General features: G+C 41.3%; 1 protein-coding gene across 4 annotated transcripts in view; it reads right to left on the reverse strand.

Annotated features, from left to right (window-relative positions):
* The window catches only part of LOC114662065 (CD9 antigen-like), a 140041-nt gene that overhangs the window by 105118 nt on the left and 17921 nt on the right, over positions 1 to 17002 (reverse strand). For 2 of the 4 annotated variants that reach the window (XR_007936334.1, XM_028815384.2), the window contains exon 4: positions 10253 to 10327. The exons of the other annotated variants lie outside the window; for them this stretch is intronic. Coding sequence is in view for 1 of the 2 variants with exons in the window: in XM_028815384.2 (XP_028671217.1) it covers positions 10253 to 10327 (75 nt within the window). In the remaining variant the exon portion in view is untranslated. The remainder of the gene's footprint in view (positions 1 to 10252; positions 10328 to 17002) is intronic. 4 annotated transcript variants of the gene reach the window in all.

Here is a 17002-nt window from a genome sequence, read left to right on the forward strand (position 1 = left end):
TAAACTTTTTTTTTTTTTTTAACAATTATTCAAGGTAAGGTTGGATGTGATCTAGCATCTGGCTTGTCACTAGAAATTAATTAATGTATTTTAAATTGATGATATGCTGATGTCATTGTAAACCTGAGTGTCAGACAAGTTGCAACCTTGGGAGAAGTCACAGGGAGAATGAAGAGGAACTGAAGGCCACCTTAAGTCTGCAATATCTGAAAATGTAAGAGTGAATTAAGCTGGTAGCACTGCAATCACCAGTGCCTAATCAACTTATCAGAGGAGCAGCTTATCTGAAAAAGAAAATCAAGAATAAAGGTAAGGTGATAAGGTCTTTAGAACTGTCCTGTCTGTAATGAAGAATGTGGGATTACTTTCAAATAAGATGAATGAACTTGCACATCTCATTATAAATCACAGCATAGGAAGATAAGTTAACTCATCCTGAATTATATTTATATTCTTCCCACCACAAATGGTGACTAGACAACAAAAATGATTCATTCAGTTACCAACAGTCTAATGATGAATCTTTCCAACCCAGTAATGGTGGTGAGATCAACCAGGGGCACTTTGGAAGGATCAATGAAGAACGTATGCATCATGTTCCATTTGTGGACAGAACAAGCTGGACCTGCTTTATATAAATGTTAAATGCCTTTGAATGTAAACCTGTTGAACAAATGAGCAGTCTGATCACGATCTGATCCATCCCACCTACAAGCATGTGATTAGATGGCAACAACGTTCTTATTATCCAAACCAGAAGATCTTGTATATGTTTAGGCAGTTGTTGTTTGTTAAAATATTTACATTTTCCTTCTGCTTATATAAAGTGCTTATTTTCCCTTGGGGACAAATAAAGTAAATTTACTTACTCATCACCAGATATCTGTGCATGTGTACGAATTATAATCTACAAGATACTTATTTTCTTTTTTTTATAATATTGAACAATCTAGACTAGATCAGGCCATTGAGTCCAACAAAGCTCACCAGTCCTATCCACTTAATTCTTCTAAAAAACATCAAGTCTAGTTTTGAAAGTTCCTAAAGTATTACTGTCCATGACGATTCTTGTAGCTTATCCCAAGTGTCTATGGTTGTCTTTGTAAAGAAAAACTCCCCAATGTTTGTGTGAAATTTACCCTTAACAAGTTCCAACTGTGTCCCTGTGTTCTTGATGAAGTCATTTTAGAACATCAGTCTCAATCCACTGTACTAATTCCCTTCATAATTTTAAACACTTCAATCATGTCACCTATTAATATTCTTTTGCTTAAACTGAAAAGGCTCAGCTTTTTTAATCTTTCTTCATAATTCATCCCCTTTAGCCCTGGAATCAGCCAGGTCACTCTTCTCTGGAGATTTTCTAGTGCCGCTATGTCCATTTTGTAGCCTGGAGACCAAAACTGCATACAGTACTCCAGATGGGGCCTCATCAGTGTGTTATAAAGCTTCAGCATAACCTCCAGCATAACCTAACATTCTGTTTGCCTTCTTAATGGCTTCTGAAAACTGTCGGGAAGTTAATAACGTAGAGTCCTCTACAACTCCTAAATCCTACTCATAAGGTGTACTCTCAATTTTCAGACCTCCCACTGCATATTCAACCTAACATATTTACTTCCTGTGTATAATACCTTACATTTACTGACATTAAACTTCAACTGCCACAAATCTGCCCAAGCCTGTATGCTGTCTAAGTCCTTCTGTAAGGATTTAACAGATTACAGATTATCTGTCAATCCTCATATCTTGGTATCACCTGCAAACTTAAACAGCTTGTTACTTATTTTCCTATCTAAATCATTTATATATATTAAAAACAGCAAACAGACCTGTCCTGCATTATATGTAAAATGTTTTTAAACGTGTTCCACTGCTCCTCAACTGTCTCCACACTGCATCCGCAGTCTTACAAAACACTTAGAACTGTATTATATTATAGTCACTTGACGCTAGTGGTTCAATCTCCTCTACACCCTAAGTTCTATCTTGATTATTATAAACTATTAAATCCAGACAAGCTTCACCTCACTATGGTGCATTAAAATACTGTGCTAAAAACAGTCACTGATTACTTTTAAAACCTCCTCCTTGTGCTTCTCCATTTGCAAGGTTATACCAGTTAATATTCACAGTTAAAGTCCCCCATGACTAAAATATCCCCTTGTAAACTTGCCTTTTTAATATTACTAAAAAGATTTCTGTTGAAATTACTGTCTGCATTGGGTGGTCTATAACACACTCCTGAAATAAGGCCTCTTTCCCTAATGCTTTCCAGGCAAACCACACGTCCTCACTAAGATGGGGCTCATTGTCCAACTGAAGAGGACTTGCATTTATATTTTGTTTGACATAAACAGCAACTCATTTTCTTTTCCTGTCTATCCTTCCTAAAAAATGTGTATCCCTCTACGTTATACTCATCCCCATCTTTGGTATTTAGCCTGGTTTCCATTATTGCTATAATATCATAATTATGTTCTGCTACATGTTAAAGCTCCAACTCACTTGTCTTATTTTTGATATTTCTAGCATTAAGGCCAGCTATTTTTAATGTGCTGCTCCTTCTATATTTAAATGTTGAGTTAGAATTTACATTTCTATGCATTATTATTTTTACACCATTTTTTGTTCACCATGTATAGTTGTAAACCTGTCCTGTCCTAAACTCCCTGCCCCCCACCAGCCCAATTACCAAGTTTAAACAATCCTTGACTAGCTTACTCATAGGTCTTCCCCAATACATTGGTGCCCACTGCAGTTCAGATGTAACCCGTTGTGGCAGAACAGGTCCCATCTGTTCCAAAAGAAGTCCCAATTCCCTATACACCTATACCCTTCTATCCTGCACCAAGATTAGAGCAATACATTAAGCCTTCTAATCTCCTCAGTCTTACCTGGACTGGTGCATGGCACAGGCAGAACTTCAGAGAAGACTACCTTGTCAGTTCTGCTCCTCAGCCTGGCACCTAACTCTTTTAATTTGGATAGCAGAACTGACAGACTACCCTTATGTACGTAATTTGTTCCAACATGGACAATGACAACTGGATCCAACCCCGCTCCGGCCAAAAGCCTGTCCACCCTTCCAGGGTGGTCCCCCACCTATGCACCCAAAAGGCAACACACTGTGCGAGACTCTCTGTCTCTGGAGAAAACCTGTGTTTCAATTCCTCTAATGATTGAGTCCCCAACTATCACTACCTCTATCTTTATTGGAACTGGTTTGAAGGTGGCCTGTTGGGGCTCCTCTTCCCAACTACCACCTCAGAATCATCACAGACACCATCCAGCTCCACCAGAACCTGAAAACGGTTTGACACTTCTAATTCTGGGGTTGATGCCCTCATACAGTGTGCACCCTTTATCTTATGCCTTGTGACTGTGACCCGCTTATCTTTACCTTTCGGGTCTGGAATCCTCTCCCATGCCACCTTAGGGATGCACACTATCTCTCTAAAGGACACCTGGGTCAGGTCCGCCAATTCTCTACTACAACGCAGGGCAGCCAATTCCTCCTCCAGTTCAGTGACCCTGAGCTTGAGGTGCTGGATCAGCTGGCATCTCCTGAAGATGTAGCCTTCATAGACGACTAAAAAGCCCCAAAAAAACAAAAAAGCCCAACATCCAACAGGACTGGCATTGCACAGGACTCTTTGTAAAAATTGATTCAGTATTACTAAAACTGCCTTAACTTTTTCTTTTGTTTAATTAAAATTAAATGATTTAACTTCAATGGTAAAGCTAAAAATTTAGCCAAAGAAAATAGATTATAGAACAGACAGATCACTGGTATACAACTGGTGGTATAAATGAAGCCCACAGAGATTAGAAATATACAGTGGTATGTTAAATTACTGCCAACTTGGTGGAAATATCCATCTAGGATTTGAAAGTCTGGAACAGAAGGAACATCTTGCCAAATGAATTAGTTAATGTGTATGACAAAAGTGCATACAGGGCTTTCTGAACTATTTAAAAAATGTTTTGATAAGAACAAGTGGCACAAAGCACATCTTACATTATAACACAATTATTTTCTTTATCTATACTACTGTATGATGCCTTAATGCTTATTCAGTTCAAGAGATAGAATAACCATGTTAAACATAAATGCATGGTCATACAAGAGATTAATGAATTAGCAGAACATTTTAAAACAGGAATTTCAAAAGGATGATACACTAGGGATACAAGAGAGATGGTGTTTGATACACACTACTCTACAGTAAACGTATGGAATATTACAAAATAGAATGATTACCTAGCATGGGGTATAGAGTTAAAGAGCTAATGTAAACATATTAGATGCAGTACCTATAAATATTCTATTAATCAATTTAAACACAAAGTATAATACTGCCAAACTTCCCAAAAAAGGCAGGCATCGGGTGTTCTAGCTTACCTTTCAACACGTACAAGGCCACATACAGTTATAAAACACATTTTAAGAGCAGCCTTTTACAATTGGTTCCATTCATATTAACAATAGTTTCTGTAGTAGCTGATAGTACTGATAATCTAACCAAGATAAAGTGTTTGAAGTAATATTTCAGGTAATGCTCCTCAGACTAAATAGATCTATCCTGAAAGAGCAAATCCTAGCAAATTAATGTTAATTTTAAATTTATGTAAATATTTGCTTACCTAAAACAGAAACTCAGGTTCACATAGCTGCCGTACATAGTTTATCCCCTATAAGCTAACATGTTAATTGTTCATTCCTAACTCTGTTGTAACACTAGAATAAACTCAGACAGAAAGATTGATTATTTGCCTACAAATGGAAAGGTTCAGAAGCATATAATTTTCTGACCATATATAATAATGTCCATCCATCCATCATCCAACCCGCTATATCCTAACTACAGGAGTCTGCTGGAGCCAATCCCAGGGCACAAGGCAGGAAACAAACCCTGGGCAGGGCACCAGCCCACCGCAGGGCACACACACACACACACACACACACACACTAGGGACAATTTGGAATTGCAAATGCACCTAACCTGCATGTCTTTGGGCAGTGGGAGGAAACCCACGCAGACACGGGGAGAACATGCAAACTCCTCGTAGGGAGGACCCAGGAAGCGAACCCGGATCTCCTAACTGCGAGGCAGCAGCGCTACCCACTGCGCCACTGTGCCGCCATATAATAATGTAGATACTAACAAATGTTGTGGCAATATAGAAACATATATAGTAACATATACATTAAAGAAAGGTGTACATAAATGCAACTAAGATATGTAAGCCTGAAATTGAAGCATCATACAGAAGTTTTTGTTTTTTTGTGTGAACTGTTTTTTTTTTTTAATTTAACTAAACTTGGACTGTGGACTTTCTTCTGTTCAATGCCCGACCCTTTTGAGTAGCTGCAAAACTTTGAAACATAGAAGTAATGCAGCTACATATCCATTAACATAGTAACTTACAGTTGTCATAAAAGAAACACGGTATAAAGCCTACAGTAAGAACAATGATATATTGTGTTCATAAAAGAACCGTTAAATTTAACAGCACATTATTGTTGCTCAATTACAACCACTATATGTGGTCTGTTTATACTTCACTTTCTTGCTGAAACTTATTTAGCTTATAGCTACAAGGAATAAGTTAGTGAATCTTTTGAAACTACCTGGATTTCTGCATGATTTATTCATAAAAAAGGGGTCTGATTTTCAACTATGCTTAAAAAAGATTAACATCATTTTATGCTTATATTAATAACACAATAACAATTGTACTTATTACACTGATTAAATATTCACTGTCTAGATTGGGAAAATATGAGGACCTTTGTATTTTGTAACTGGTACAATTCTGGCAAGCAGCAATAACCTCCATCAAATATTTCTTGTAGCTGTTCGTCAGCATTAAATAACAGGAAGAATTTTAGACCATTCATCCTTACAAAACTGTTTCAGTTCATTGACATTTGTGGGATTCCTTGAGTGAACAGCGTTCTTCAGGTCCTGCCACAGCATTTCCACTGGGAACCATAGCCATTCCAGAATGCACATTTTTTTCTGTTCAAGCCATTTTGTTGTTAATCTATACTAATAAAAGGCAAAGCCCTCACTGACTCACTGACTGACTCATCACTAATTCTTCAACTTCCCGTGTAGGTGGAAGGCTGAAATTTGGCAGGCTCATTCCTTACAGCTTACTTACAAAAGTTAGGCAGGTTTCATTTCGAAATTCAAAGCATAACGGTCATAACTGGAACCTCTTTTTTGTCCATATACTGTAATGAACTGCAGCTCGCTGGCCGTGGGGGGCGGAGTTGCGTATCGCGTCATCACGCCTCCCATGTAATCACGTGAACTGACTGTGAACGCAGTACGTAGAAAACTAGGAAGAGCCCCAAAGAGCGCTGAAGAAAACATTCATTACACAATTGAGAAGGCAGCAAAACAATAAGAAGCGAGCGAGTGACGCATACAAGCATATTCATAAGTGCAGCTACGGCGGATACAAAGCACGGTGTAAACCGTAAGTTTAAATTAAGTTTGGCAAGAGTGCTTTTCTCCTGTACAACTATACGTTGCATTCTCAACAGTAAGCTTGCACGACTTGGTATATTACAACCGGAGTGCTGAACTGACAACGTGGTATACAAAGAGAACTATAACAATCGTAATAAACGAACCATAAAACAGCGGAGAACCCGTGGATTAAATAAAAAGGCTGCTTCCTTGGCGAAGCAAGGAAAAAGGATGGCCTTATATGGCGTTTGTTTATAAAACAGCGGAGAAGCTGTGTAAAGACTGCTTCACAAAAAAACAGCAGAGCGCCTTATATGAGCAGGCAGTCAGCTAAAGAAGGGAATTAATAAATAACTATAATTGTAATAAACGAACAAAAAATAGAGGAGAATCCGCGGATTACATAAAGGAAATGGGTACCTGAACAGAAAAGTGAGTCTCAAATACCTACACAATAACTATAACAATCGTAATAAACGAACAATAAAACAATACAGAACCGCTAAGCAAGGAGAAAGGACGGCCTTATATGGCGTTCGTTTATAAAACAGGCTGTGTAAAGGCAACTTCACAAAAAAACAGATCCTTAACAAATTGTTATTGGTATATTTTCCCTCAATTTAAAAAGGTTTTCTTTTCTTCTTAATTAAAATTTAAAAGCAATACTTCACCACTGCGAAGCGCGGGAATTTGGCTATATGCAGTGAGTGTGTACGCCTGATGAGCCCAGAATTAGGGCGAAACACGTGTCGCGTACTCTTTGCATTATTTGACAGTAAACTATTTTCAACCATTCTATGATCTGCTTCTCACAACTGAGGGCACCGTGGCGGATGTTAGCTGACTTGCTGGCCAACCACAAGCATTACCTGGTAGGTAACCACCCATACAATCAGATTGTGATTCAGACTACGAATGCCGCGAATGTAATTACCCCGATCTACATGCTGTCAAATAAACGAACCACACGCCGTGGCTCAATGTTAGGGTCTTCGCCTCTAGCGCTGACATCCGAGGTTCGATTCCCGTAAGGGAGTGCAGTGAGTGTGTACGCCTGATGTGCCCAGAATTAGGGCGAAACACGTGTCGCGTACTCTTTGCATTATTTGACAGTACACTATTTTCAAACATTCTATGATCTGCTTCTCACAACTGAGGGCAACGTGACGGATGTTAGCTGACTTGCTGGCCAACCATAAGCGTTACCTGGTAGGTAACCACCCATACAATCAGACTGTGATTCAGACTACGAATGCCGTAAATATATATATATATATATATATATATATATATATATATATATATATATATATATACAGTATATGTGAATGTATGTATGTATGTATATATGTATGTCTATATTTATGCATATATATGTGCATATGTATATATATGTGTATATATATGTAGATATATATATATATATTTATGTGTATATATATGTACATATGTATATATATATATGTAGATATGTAAATTTGTATATGTATATATATATATGTATATGTGGATGTGTATATGTATGTATATATATGTATATGTAGATATGTATATATATGTATATATGTATATGTATATATATATTTACATAACCTCTTTAACACACTACTTCTCCGCTGCGAAGCGCGGGTATTTTGCTAGTTTACTTATGTAATTCAGTTCATTGTTTTGATGCATTACTCAGTTTCTATTAAACTTTAGAGTAACCGACTGCTCCACAGACATTCTCTTGTAAAGGATTTTGAATTCATTGTTCCACCTATGTGTAATAAGAAATAATGTCCAAGGATTATTGTGAGAAGGGGAAAAATAACCAGAAGATTATTATGCCATTTACAGACAGTAAGTATGTCATTACTGAAAGTGGCAAAAACGATAAGGCAAGCAAAACACAAGGGCAAAATGAGAAACAAAGTCAAAAACAGAAAGAATTAAATAAACCAAAATAAACCCTAACACTAGGGCCTACTTGTTTGAAAGATAACTAACACTACCATTGTTTTTATTGCATTTAATCCAAACGAGAGACAAGAAATAAAAAAATTGGACTTCTTGAAATAAATTAAAATGAAAAGAAAACCTTTAAAACAGAGTCAGCACAATACAAAACCATAAAAAATAAATAAACATATACTTTCCTAATTACTACACTATGATAGCAAGTTATTCAAGCCCCAAGGCAGCAACCATGCTTCAGAGTTAGGATGAGTAAGAAAATACTGGTTGAAGAGGAACTATAAATATAGAAGATGGTACCATGAAACACCAAGGCTTAACTAGAGGACAAATGATATATTATGACCTCTGAGTTACAGATCTGCCTAGTGATAGATTAGCAAGCTGCTATTTAGTGAGGCATGTCGTATTAGAGAATTACAACATCGAGGAATAAATAAGCTTAAATACTCAGCTAATGATTACCTGATTGTCTCCCTGGACTCAATGTACACGCACAGACTAACAGTGTTTTTCTCTTGCTCCACGCATGATGCATCTTCAACATCATTTTGTAAATTACATTGTGTGTTAGATACAGCAAATTGTTTTCTAGTAAATAATTCTATACATTTTTACCATATTGATCTTACTATTCACATAGTTATAGTTGTTGCCTTTGCTGTTCACTATCCATTATTTTATTCTATTACTAGTCATTTAGCTCGTTACAATAACGGGCGCTAGAACAGTAGTGCATAAACATTAGTAGGAACAGTCTATATTAAATGGCAAGGGACTTTGACCTCATTCTTTTTGTTGGTCGTATTTTTCTTTCTTTCAGCCTTTCTTTTGTTGATGTTTACTTGCTGAGCTGACCGTTCTTCGTGGGCTGCCGCCGTGTATTGTGTGTCTTTAATTTTCTGTGACAGTAATACTGTCTTGTACGGTTCTATTCAATAAGGGCGCGCACAAAAAGGCGAGCTTCAAAAGGGCGACCTCAATTGAGCGCGGCGAATAAAGGCGTTCGTAGATAATTTAGTTCAAATGGCTCTGGAATATGTGAAGAGCAACAAAGGTGCAGATCTTTATTTACGCGCACCTTTATTCACTGCGCCCAATTGAGGTCGCCCTTTTGAGGCTCGCCTTTTTGTGCGCGCCCTTATTGAAGGATGCCTGTGCGCGCCCTTATTGAAGGATACCGTCTTGTACGTCCTCTGGCTTGTACGTCCGTAATATACCTTTAATTTTCTCTGACGGTAATACAGGCGTGCGTGTCGGTAATATGCCTTTGATCTCCTCTGACAGTAATACAGGCTTGTATGTGGCTGTAATATGCGTCACTGTATTGTGTACCTTTAATTTCCTCTCGCAGTAATACTGGTTTGTATTTCCGTAAAACGCCTCTAACTTTCTCTGACAGTAATATCGCGCATCGCACCGTGCCCCGCGCATGCGCACTTCACCAGAAGACACCCACACATGGACACTTGGACGCACATAGGGATTTTATATATATAGATTATACCTCATATACTGTAGAAACAGTATGTTGTATTTGTTTTGTGGATTAATTACATTTTCTAAATTTTGTAAAATGTGTTCCTTTGTTCTTACTTCCACATTTTTGTTATATATGAAATGAATTTGACAATCTGTATAGTATTACAGAGAAATGTGCAATATAAGAATAAATTAAATTTAGATGAACAGCTGTAAAGTGATTGTTATAAGTTACAATCCAGAACTAATTCACATATGAAGCTATGTTGACTTAGGAAAACATTTAACACAACTTAATTCACCAGTGAGATATGGTTTGGTGTACCTACCGTATTTTTAAAAATGAAAGCAAGAGTTCCACCTGCAATTACTCCTCCCAAGAGTAATCCCAAAAATAATCCTGCCTGTTAAAATGAAAGAAATGTATAATTAGAAATTGCAGCAAATCTCTGAATCCAAAACTGTATCAACCTTATTGATAATTAAATAGCAAAATACATGATATTTATTACTTGGCTGACACCTTTATCGAAGGCAACTTAAAACATTTAAGATACAATTGGTTAAATTTCTTTTCTTTTTCCAGTTGAAGTACAGGCAGGTGAAGTAACAGGATTTAAATCTATTATTTCAGGGTTCGATGGCTTAACCATTATGCCACGCTGCCTGCAGGGATAACAGAGTGCAACATCAAGTAATATTTCCACATCCCAACACTCGACTGCCTTCTCTCTTTGGAGCCTGTACAATCTCCCCCAAAGCTCAAGTGGATTTCAGCTTCCCACTAATTCTCACTGTGCAAAGACACTTTGTTTGCTCATATGGATGTGAGTGAGTGTATACACCAATCCTATAATGGACTGTTCCTCCAACAACAGTGGTGGTTCCTGCCTTGAGCAAAAGACTGACAGAAAAATCTGCAGGTCACTGCAACACCAACCAACCAAACAACCAAAATGTAAAGAAAACAGATGGAAGATATAAAAAAAACATTCCAGCAGAATACTCCATTTAAGGGAGCATGAAACCATACTGTTGTTCACTAATCATCACCTCCCTTCTTAACCTAGCTTCCACCACTCTTTTCCATAACTTCACGATGTGGCTTATCAATTTTATCCCCCTATAGTTACTACAGCTCTGGACATCCCCCTTAATATTAAAAATCTGCACCAATACACTTCTTCTTCACTCCTCAGGCATCCTCTTACTTTCCAAGATTCCATTAAATAATCTGGTTAAAAACTTCACTGCCATCTCTCCTAAACACCTCCATGCTTTCACAGGTATGTCATCTGGACCAACGGCCTTTCCATTCTTCATCCCCTCCATAGTTGTCCTTAACTCCTCCTTGCTAATCTGTTGCACTTCCTGATTCACTATCTCCACATCATCCAACCTTCTCTCTCTCTATCTCATTCTCTTCATTCATCAGCCTCTCAAAGTTCTCTTTCCATCTGCTCAACACACCCTCCTCACTTGTGAGTATGTTTCAATCTTTATCCTTTATCACCCTAACCTGCTGCACATCTTTCTCAACTCGGTCCTTCTGTCTAGCCTATTGGTACAGGTTCTTTACTCCCTCCTTAGTGCTCATCCTCTCATACAACTCATCATACGCCTTTTCTTTAGCCATTGCCACCTCTCTATTCACCCTGTGACTTATCTCCTTGTACTCTTAACCCGTCCGGGTTGTACTTCCACTTATGCACTCCATCCACTATGGCATTCTCGCTGGGTAATATTTCACTTTCTGTCCCAGTTGGAATGTCAGTCCAGCTGGTAAAGAATTTACACAGCCCCTCCCTCAGCTAAGCCATATAGGGTGTAGCAGCAAGCCCCACAAGTGTATAAGTCTGATCCAGAGGAGGCCAAAAGATATAAAGTCCAGATGACCATCCTCTGTTGGAAGAAAGAAAATCATAATTAGTGGGTGCAGTGAACTCTAGATACTTCTCACAGCTCTGGGATCATAGTGGCTGTTGCTTAACTATCACGAAGCAGGAGCTGTCGGACAGCTGAAAAGGACAGTGCCTCCAATGATGTCTTGTCCCTGGCACTCAAAAGAACACCCCTGATGTCCAATGAATATCAGATTATTTTTCTTGAAGCAAAAGGAAAATTCTAAAGAGTCCCCCTCCTTCTGTATCTTGTCCTTCCGTCTAGGCTCACCCTTTCAATCGTGTTTGCCCCAAGCCAACAAGACAATGTTAGGGAAGAAGTGTGATAAATTTTTAGAGTGGAATATTGATCGAGGGGCGGCATGGTGGCGCAGTGGGTAGCGCTGCTGCCTCGCAGTTGGGAGACCTGGGGACCTGGGTTCGCTTCCCGGGTCCTCCCTGCGTGGAGTTTGCATGTTCTCCCCGTGTCTGCGTGGGTTTCCTCCGGGCGCTCCGGTTTCCTCCCACAGTCCAAAGACATGCAGGTTAGGTGGATTGGCGATTCTAACTTGGCCCTAGTGTGTGCTTGGTGTGTGGCTGTGTTTGTGTGTATCCTGCGGTGGGTTGGCACCCTGCCCGGGATTGGTTCCTGCCTTGTGCCCTGTGTTGGCTGGGATTGGCTCCAGCAGACCCCCGTGACCCTGTGTTCGGATTCAGCGGGTTGGAAAATGGATGGATGGAATATTGATCGAGTGTTGCAGATCAAGACTTTACAGATGCAGCAAAAATATAACACATGGAAATTAGCTTTTGTTTGCTGCAATGAATGATAAACACAATGATGACACAAACTAACAATTAAAAATTATAAAAAATGTTCATAATGGAAGTGATGCGCAAAACACTTGCAAAATACTGAATTATTGCAGCGTAGCATGTCTGGAGTAACATGATGCTGAAATTACTGCAATTGAATGTCAGAGTTTGCCTTAAAATAACAATTTTTTTAAATAGACTCAAATTATATTTGTATAGGGATATTCATTCTTACAGTTCTAGCACTTAGTTACAGTATATTGTACTTCTGATACATCCAATTAACAGATGGTTTTGTAAAGAAGGCCCATTTTCTTAGTAACACATCTTGTAGGAAATATTATTTTTCATATTATAATACTAATGTTAAGATTTGACAAAACAGCATCCATAAATATCATCCACAATTTTCAAACTTGGCAGTAGATGACTTTAGGATCCCATTAAAGTGGTGCAAGTGAAGAATGACACAGGAGATCAACTCAGATCAATCAGTTCTTTACTTTTCCAGAAGGGAAGCTCTCAGTTCTGCAGAACAAAAGCACTTAGAAACTTACAAAGGATGTAAAAGATAGGACATAGTCTCAAAGAATATAATATAATGATTAAACATTATGATTGGTTAGCAACCATAGAGTAACCTGTGGCATTTTTATGATTGGCCTTTACCAGTTACAAGGCAGAGGTATTTTTATAGCAAATATCCAAAAATTGAAGGACGTCAATCAGGCGGAGCATAACCATTATCTCACGTACTTCATGTCTTCCTCCTGCTGCAGTTTTGAATTTTCTTGAATAGTTAAGCCCCTATCTCACTTCTTCCCCATCTTCCATTCAACTTGCTGTATTGCCCAGCAATATCGGGACCTTGCTTGTACTGAGGTTTCCTAACATAACTCATTGTAGGTTACAGCACAATTCACAGGCTACCTATACATAATTTCTGATGCATATTAGTTATGTTTTATAGTTGCACTTAGGAAAAACCCATCTAGTGCCTTCAATATCAGACAAAAATCTTCCTTCTTCACATGCAAACCATTTTTTTGATATTTTGTGTGCATCCATCGGTAGCCATGAAGCTGACCTGAGCTTTGCAATTGTTGCTGTATATCCCCAATGTTGCTATAGACCTTACGATGAAATAGGTCTTTAGACTTCAATATATTTTTTAAATGCCTTTCAGTGATAATGTATCCATGACAAACTGCAAGAACAAATGCTATGTCTTTATGTTTAAGATCAAGCTGAAAGTATACTTCAATAAGTCTCCAATTTCCATCCATCCATCCATCCATCCTCTTCCACTTATCCAAGATCGGGTAGCGGGAGTAGCAGCTTGAGCAGAGATGCCCAGACTTCCATCTCCCCGGCCACTTCTACTAGCTCTTCTGGGGGAATCCCGAGTCGTTCCCAGGCCAGCCGAGGGACATAGTCCCTCCAGCATGTCCTGGGTCTTTCCCAGGGTCTCCACCTAAATAAACGTGCCCAGAACAACTCACCAGGGAGGCATCCAGGAGGCATCCTGATCAGATGCCCGAGCCACCTCATCTGACTCCTCTGCGGAGGAGCAATGGCTCTACTCTAAGCTTCTCCTGGATGACTGAGCTTCTCACCCTATCTTTAAAGGAAATCCCAGACACCCTGCGGAAGAAACTAATTTCACCCGCTTGTATTCGCAATCTCGTTCTTTCGGTCACTACCCACAGCTCATGACCATAGGTGAGGGTAGGAACATAGATCGGCTGGTAAATTGAGAGCTTTGCCTTACGGCTCAGTTCCTTTTTCACCACGACAGACCGATGCAGAGCCCGCATCACTGCTGACGCCACACCAATCCACCTGTCGATCTCCCGCTCAATTCTTCCCTCACTTGTGAACCAGACCTTGAGATACTTGAACTCCTCCACTTGGGGCAGGACTCGCTCCCAACCCTGAGAGGGCACTCCACCCTTTTCCGGCTGAGGACCATGGTCTCAGATTTGGAGGTGCTGATTCCCATCCCAGCTGCTTCACACTCGGATGTGAACCAATCCAGAGAGAGCTGAAGATCACGGCCTGATAAAGCAAACGGGACAACATCATCTGCAAAAAGTAGTGGCCCAATCCTGAGCCCACCAAACCGGACACCCTCAACGCCCTGGCTGCACCTAGAAATTCTGTCCATAAAAGTTATGAAAAGAATCGGTGACAAAGGGCAGCCATGGCGGAGTCAAACTCTCACCGGAAACGGATTTGACTTACTGCCGGCAATGCAGACCAAGCTCTGACACCGGTTGTACAGGGACTGAACAGCCCTTATCAGGGGGTCTGGTACCCCATACTCTCGGAGCACCCCCCACAGGATTCCCCGAGGGACACGGCTGAACACCTTTTCCAAGTCCGCAAAACACATGTAGACTGGTTGGGCAAACTCCCATGCACCCTCCAGGACCCTGCCAAGGGTGTAGAGCTGGTCCACTGTTCCACGACTAGGACGAAAACCACACTGTTCCTCCTGAATCCGAAGTTCGACTGTCTGATGGACCCTCCTCTTCAGGACCCCCAAACAGACTTTTCCAGGGAGGCTGAGGAGTGTGATCCCTCTGTAGTTGGAACACACCCTCCGGTCCCCTTTCTTAAAGAGGGGGACCACCACCCTGGTCTGCCAATCCAGAGGCACTGTCCCTGATGTCTATACAATGTTGCAGAGGCGTATCAACCAAGACAATCCTACAACAGCCAGAGCCTTGAGGAACTCCGGGCGTATCTCATCCACCACCAGAGTTTTTTGACCACCTCAGTGACCTCAGTCCCAGAGATGGGAGAGCCCACCTCCGAGTCCCCAGGCTCTGCTTCCTCATTGAAAGACATGTTAGTGGGATTGAGGAGGTCTTCGAAGTACCCACCCCCCAATGACCAACAATGTCTTGAGTCGAGGTCAGCAGCGCACCATCCCCACCATACACATTGTTGACACTGCACCGCCCTTCCCCTCCTAAGATGCCAGATGGTGGACCAGAATCTCCTCAAAGCCGTCTGGAAGTCGTTCTCCATGGCCTCCCCAAGCTTCTCCCACGCCCGAGTTTTTGCCTCAGCAACCACCGAAGCCGCATTACGCTTGGCCTGCCGGTACCTATTAGCTGCCTCCGGAGTCCCACAGGACAAAAGCGTCCTGTAGGACTCCTTCTTCAGCTTCAACGGGTTCGGGGATTGCCATCACGACAGGCACCGACCACATACGGCCACAGCTCCGGCCAGCCACCTCAACAATAGAAGCACGGAACATGGCCCATTCAGACTCAATGTCCCCCACCTCCCTCGGGACGTGGTCAAAGTTCTGCCAGAGGTGGGAGTTGAAGTTACTTCTGACAGGGGACTCTGCCAGATGTTCTCAGCACACCATCAAAATACGTTTGGGCCTACCAGGCCTGACCGACATCCTCCCGCACCATCGAAGCCAACTCACCACAGTTGACAGCTCTGCCCCTCTCTTCACCCAAGTGTCCAAGACATGTGGCTGCAAGTCTGACGACACAACCACAAAGTCAATCATTGAACTGAGGCCTAGGGTGTCCTGGTGTCTGGTGCACATATGGACACCCCTATGCTTGAACATGGTGTTCATTATGAACAATCCGTGACAAGCACAGAAGTCCAATAACAAAACACAGCTTGGGTTCAGATTGGGGGGGGGTATTCCTCCCAATCACACCAATCCAGGTCTCACTGTCATTGCCCACGTGAGCACTGAAGTCTCCCAGCAGAGCGAGGGAGTCCCCAGAAGGTGTGCCCTCTAGCACCCCCTCCAGGGACTCCAAAAAGGGTGGGTACTACAGACTGCTGTTTGGCGCATATGCACAAAAAACAGTTAGGACCCTTCCCACCACCTGAAGGCGGAGGGAGGCTGCCATCTTTTCTACTGGGGTGAACCCCAATGAACATGCTCCAAGTCGGGGGGCAATAAGTATGCCCACACTCACTCGGCGATTCTCACCTGAGGCAACTCCAGAGAGGTAGAGAGTCCAGCCCCTCTCAAGGAAATTGTCTCCAGAGTCCAAGCTGTGTGTCAAGGTGAGCCCGACTATATCTTGCCGGATCCTCTCGACCTCGCGCACTAGCTCAGGCTCCTTCCCCTTCAGAGAGGTGACATTCCACATCCCAAGAGCCAGTTTCTGTAGCTGAGGATCGGACCGCCAAGGTCCCCACCTTCGGCCACCACTCAACTCACACTGCACCCCATGGAAAGGGGGACCCACATTCGGGCTGTGCCCGGCCAAGCCCCATGGGTACAGGCCTGGCCACCAGGCACTCGCCATCGAGCCCCACCTCCAGGCCTGGCTCCAGAGGGGGGCCCCGGTGACCCGCGTCCGGGAAAGGGAAAATGCCGTCCAAAGTTTTTAT

This window comes from Erpetoichthys calabaricus, chromosome 12 (assembly GCF_900747795.2).
Source record: "Erpetoichthys calabaricus chromosome 12, fErpCal1.3, whole genome shotgun sequence".
Classification (NCBI taxonomy): Eukaryota; Metazoa; Chordata; class Cladistia; order Polypteriformes; family Polypteridae; genus Erpetoichthys; species Erpetoichthys calabaricus.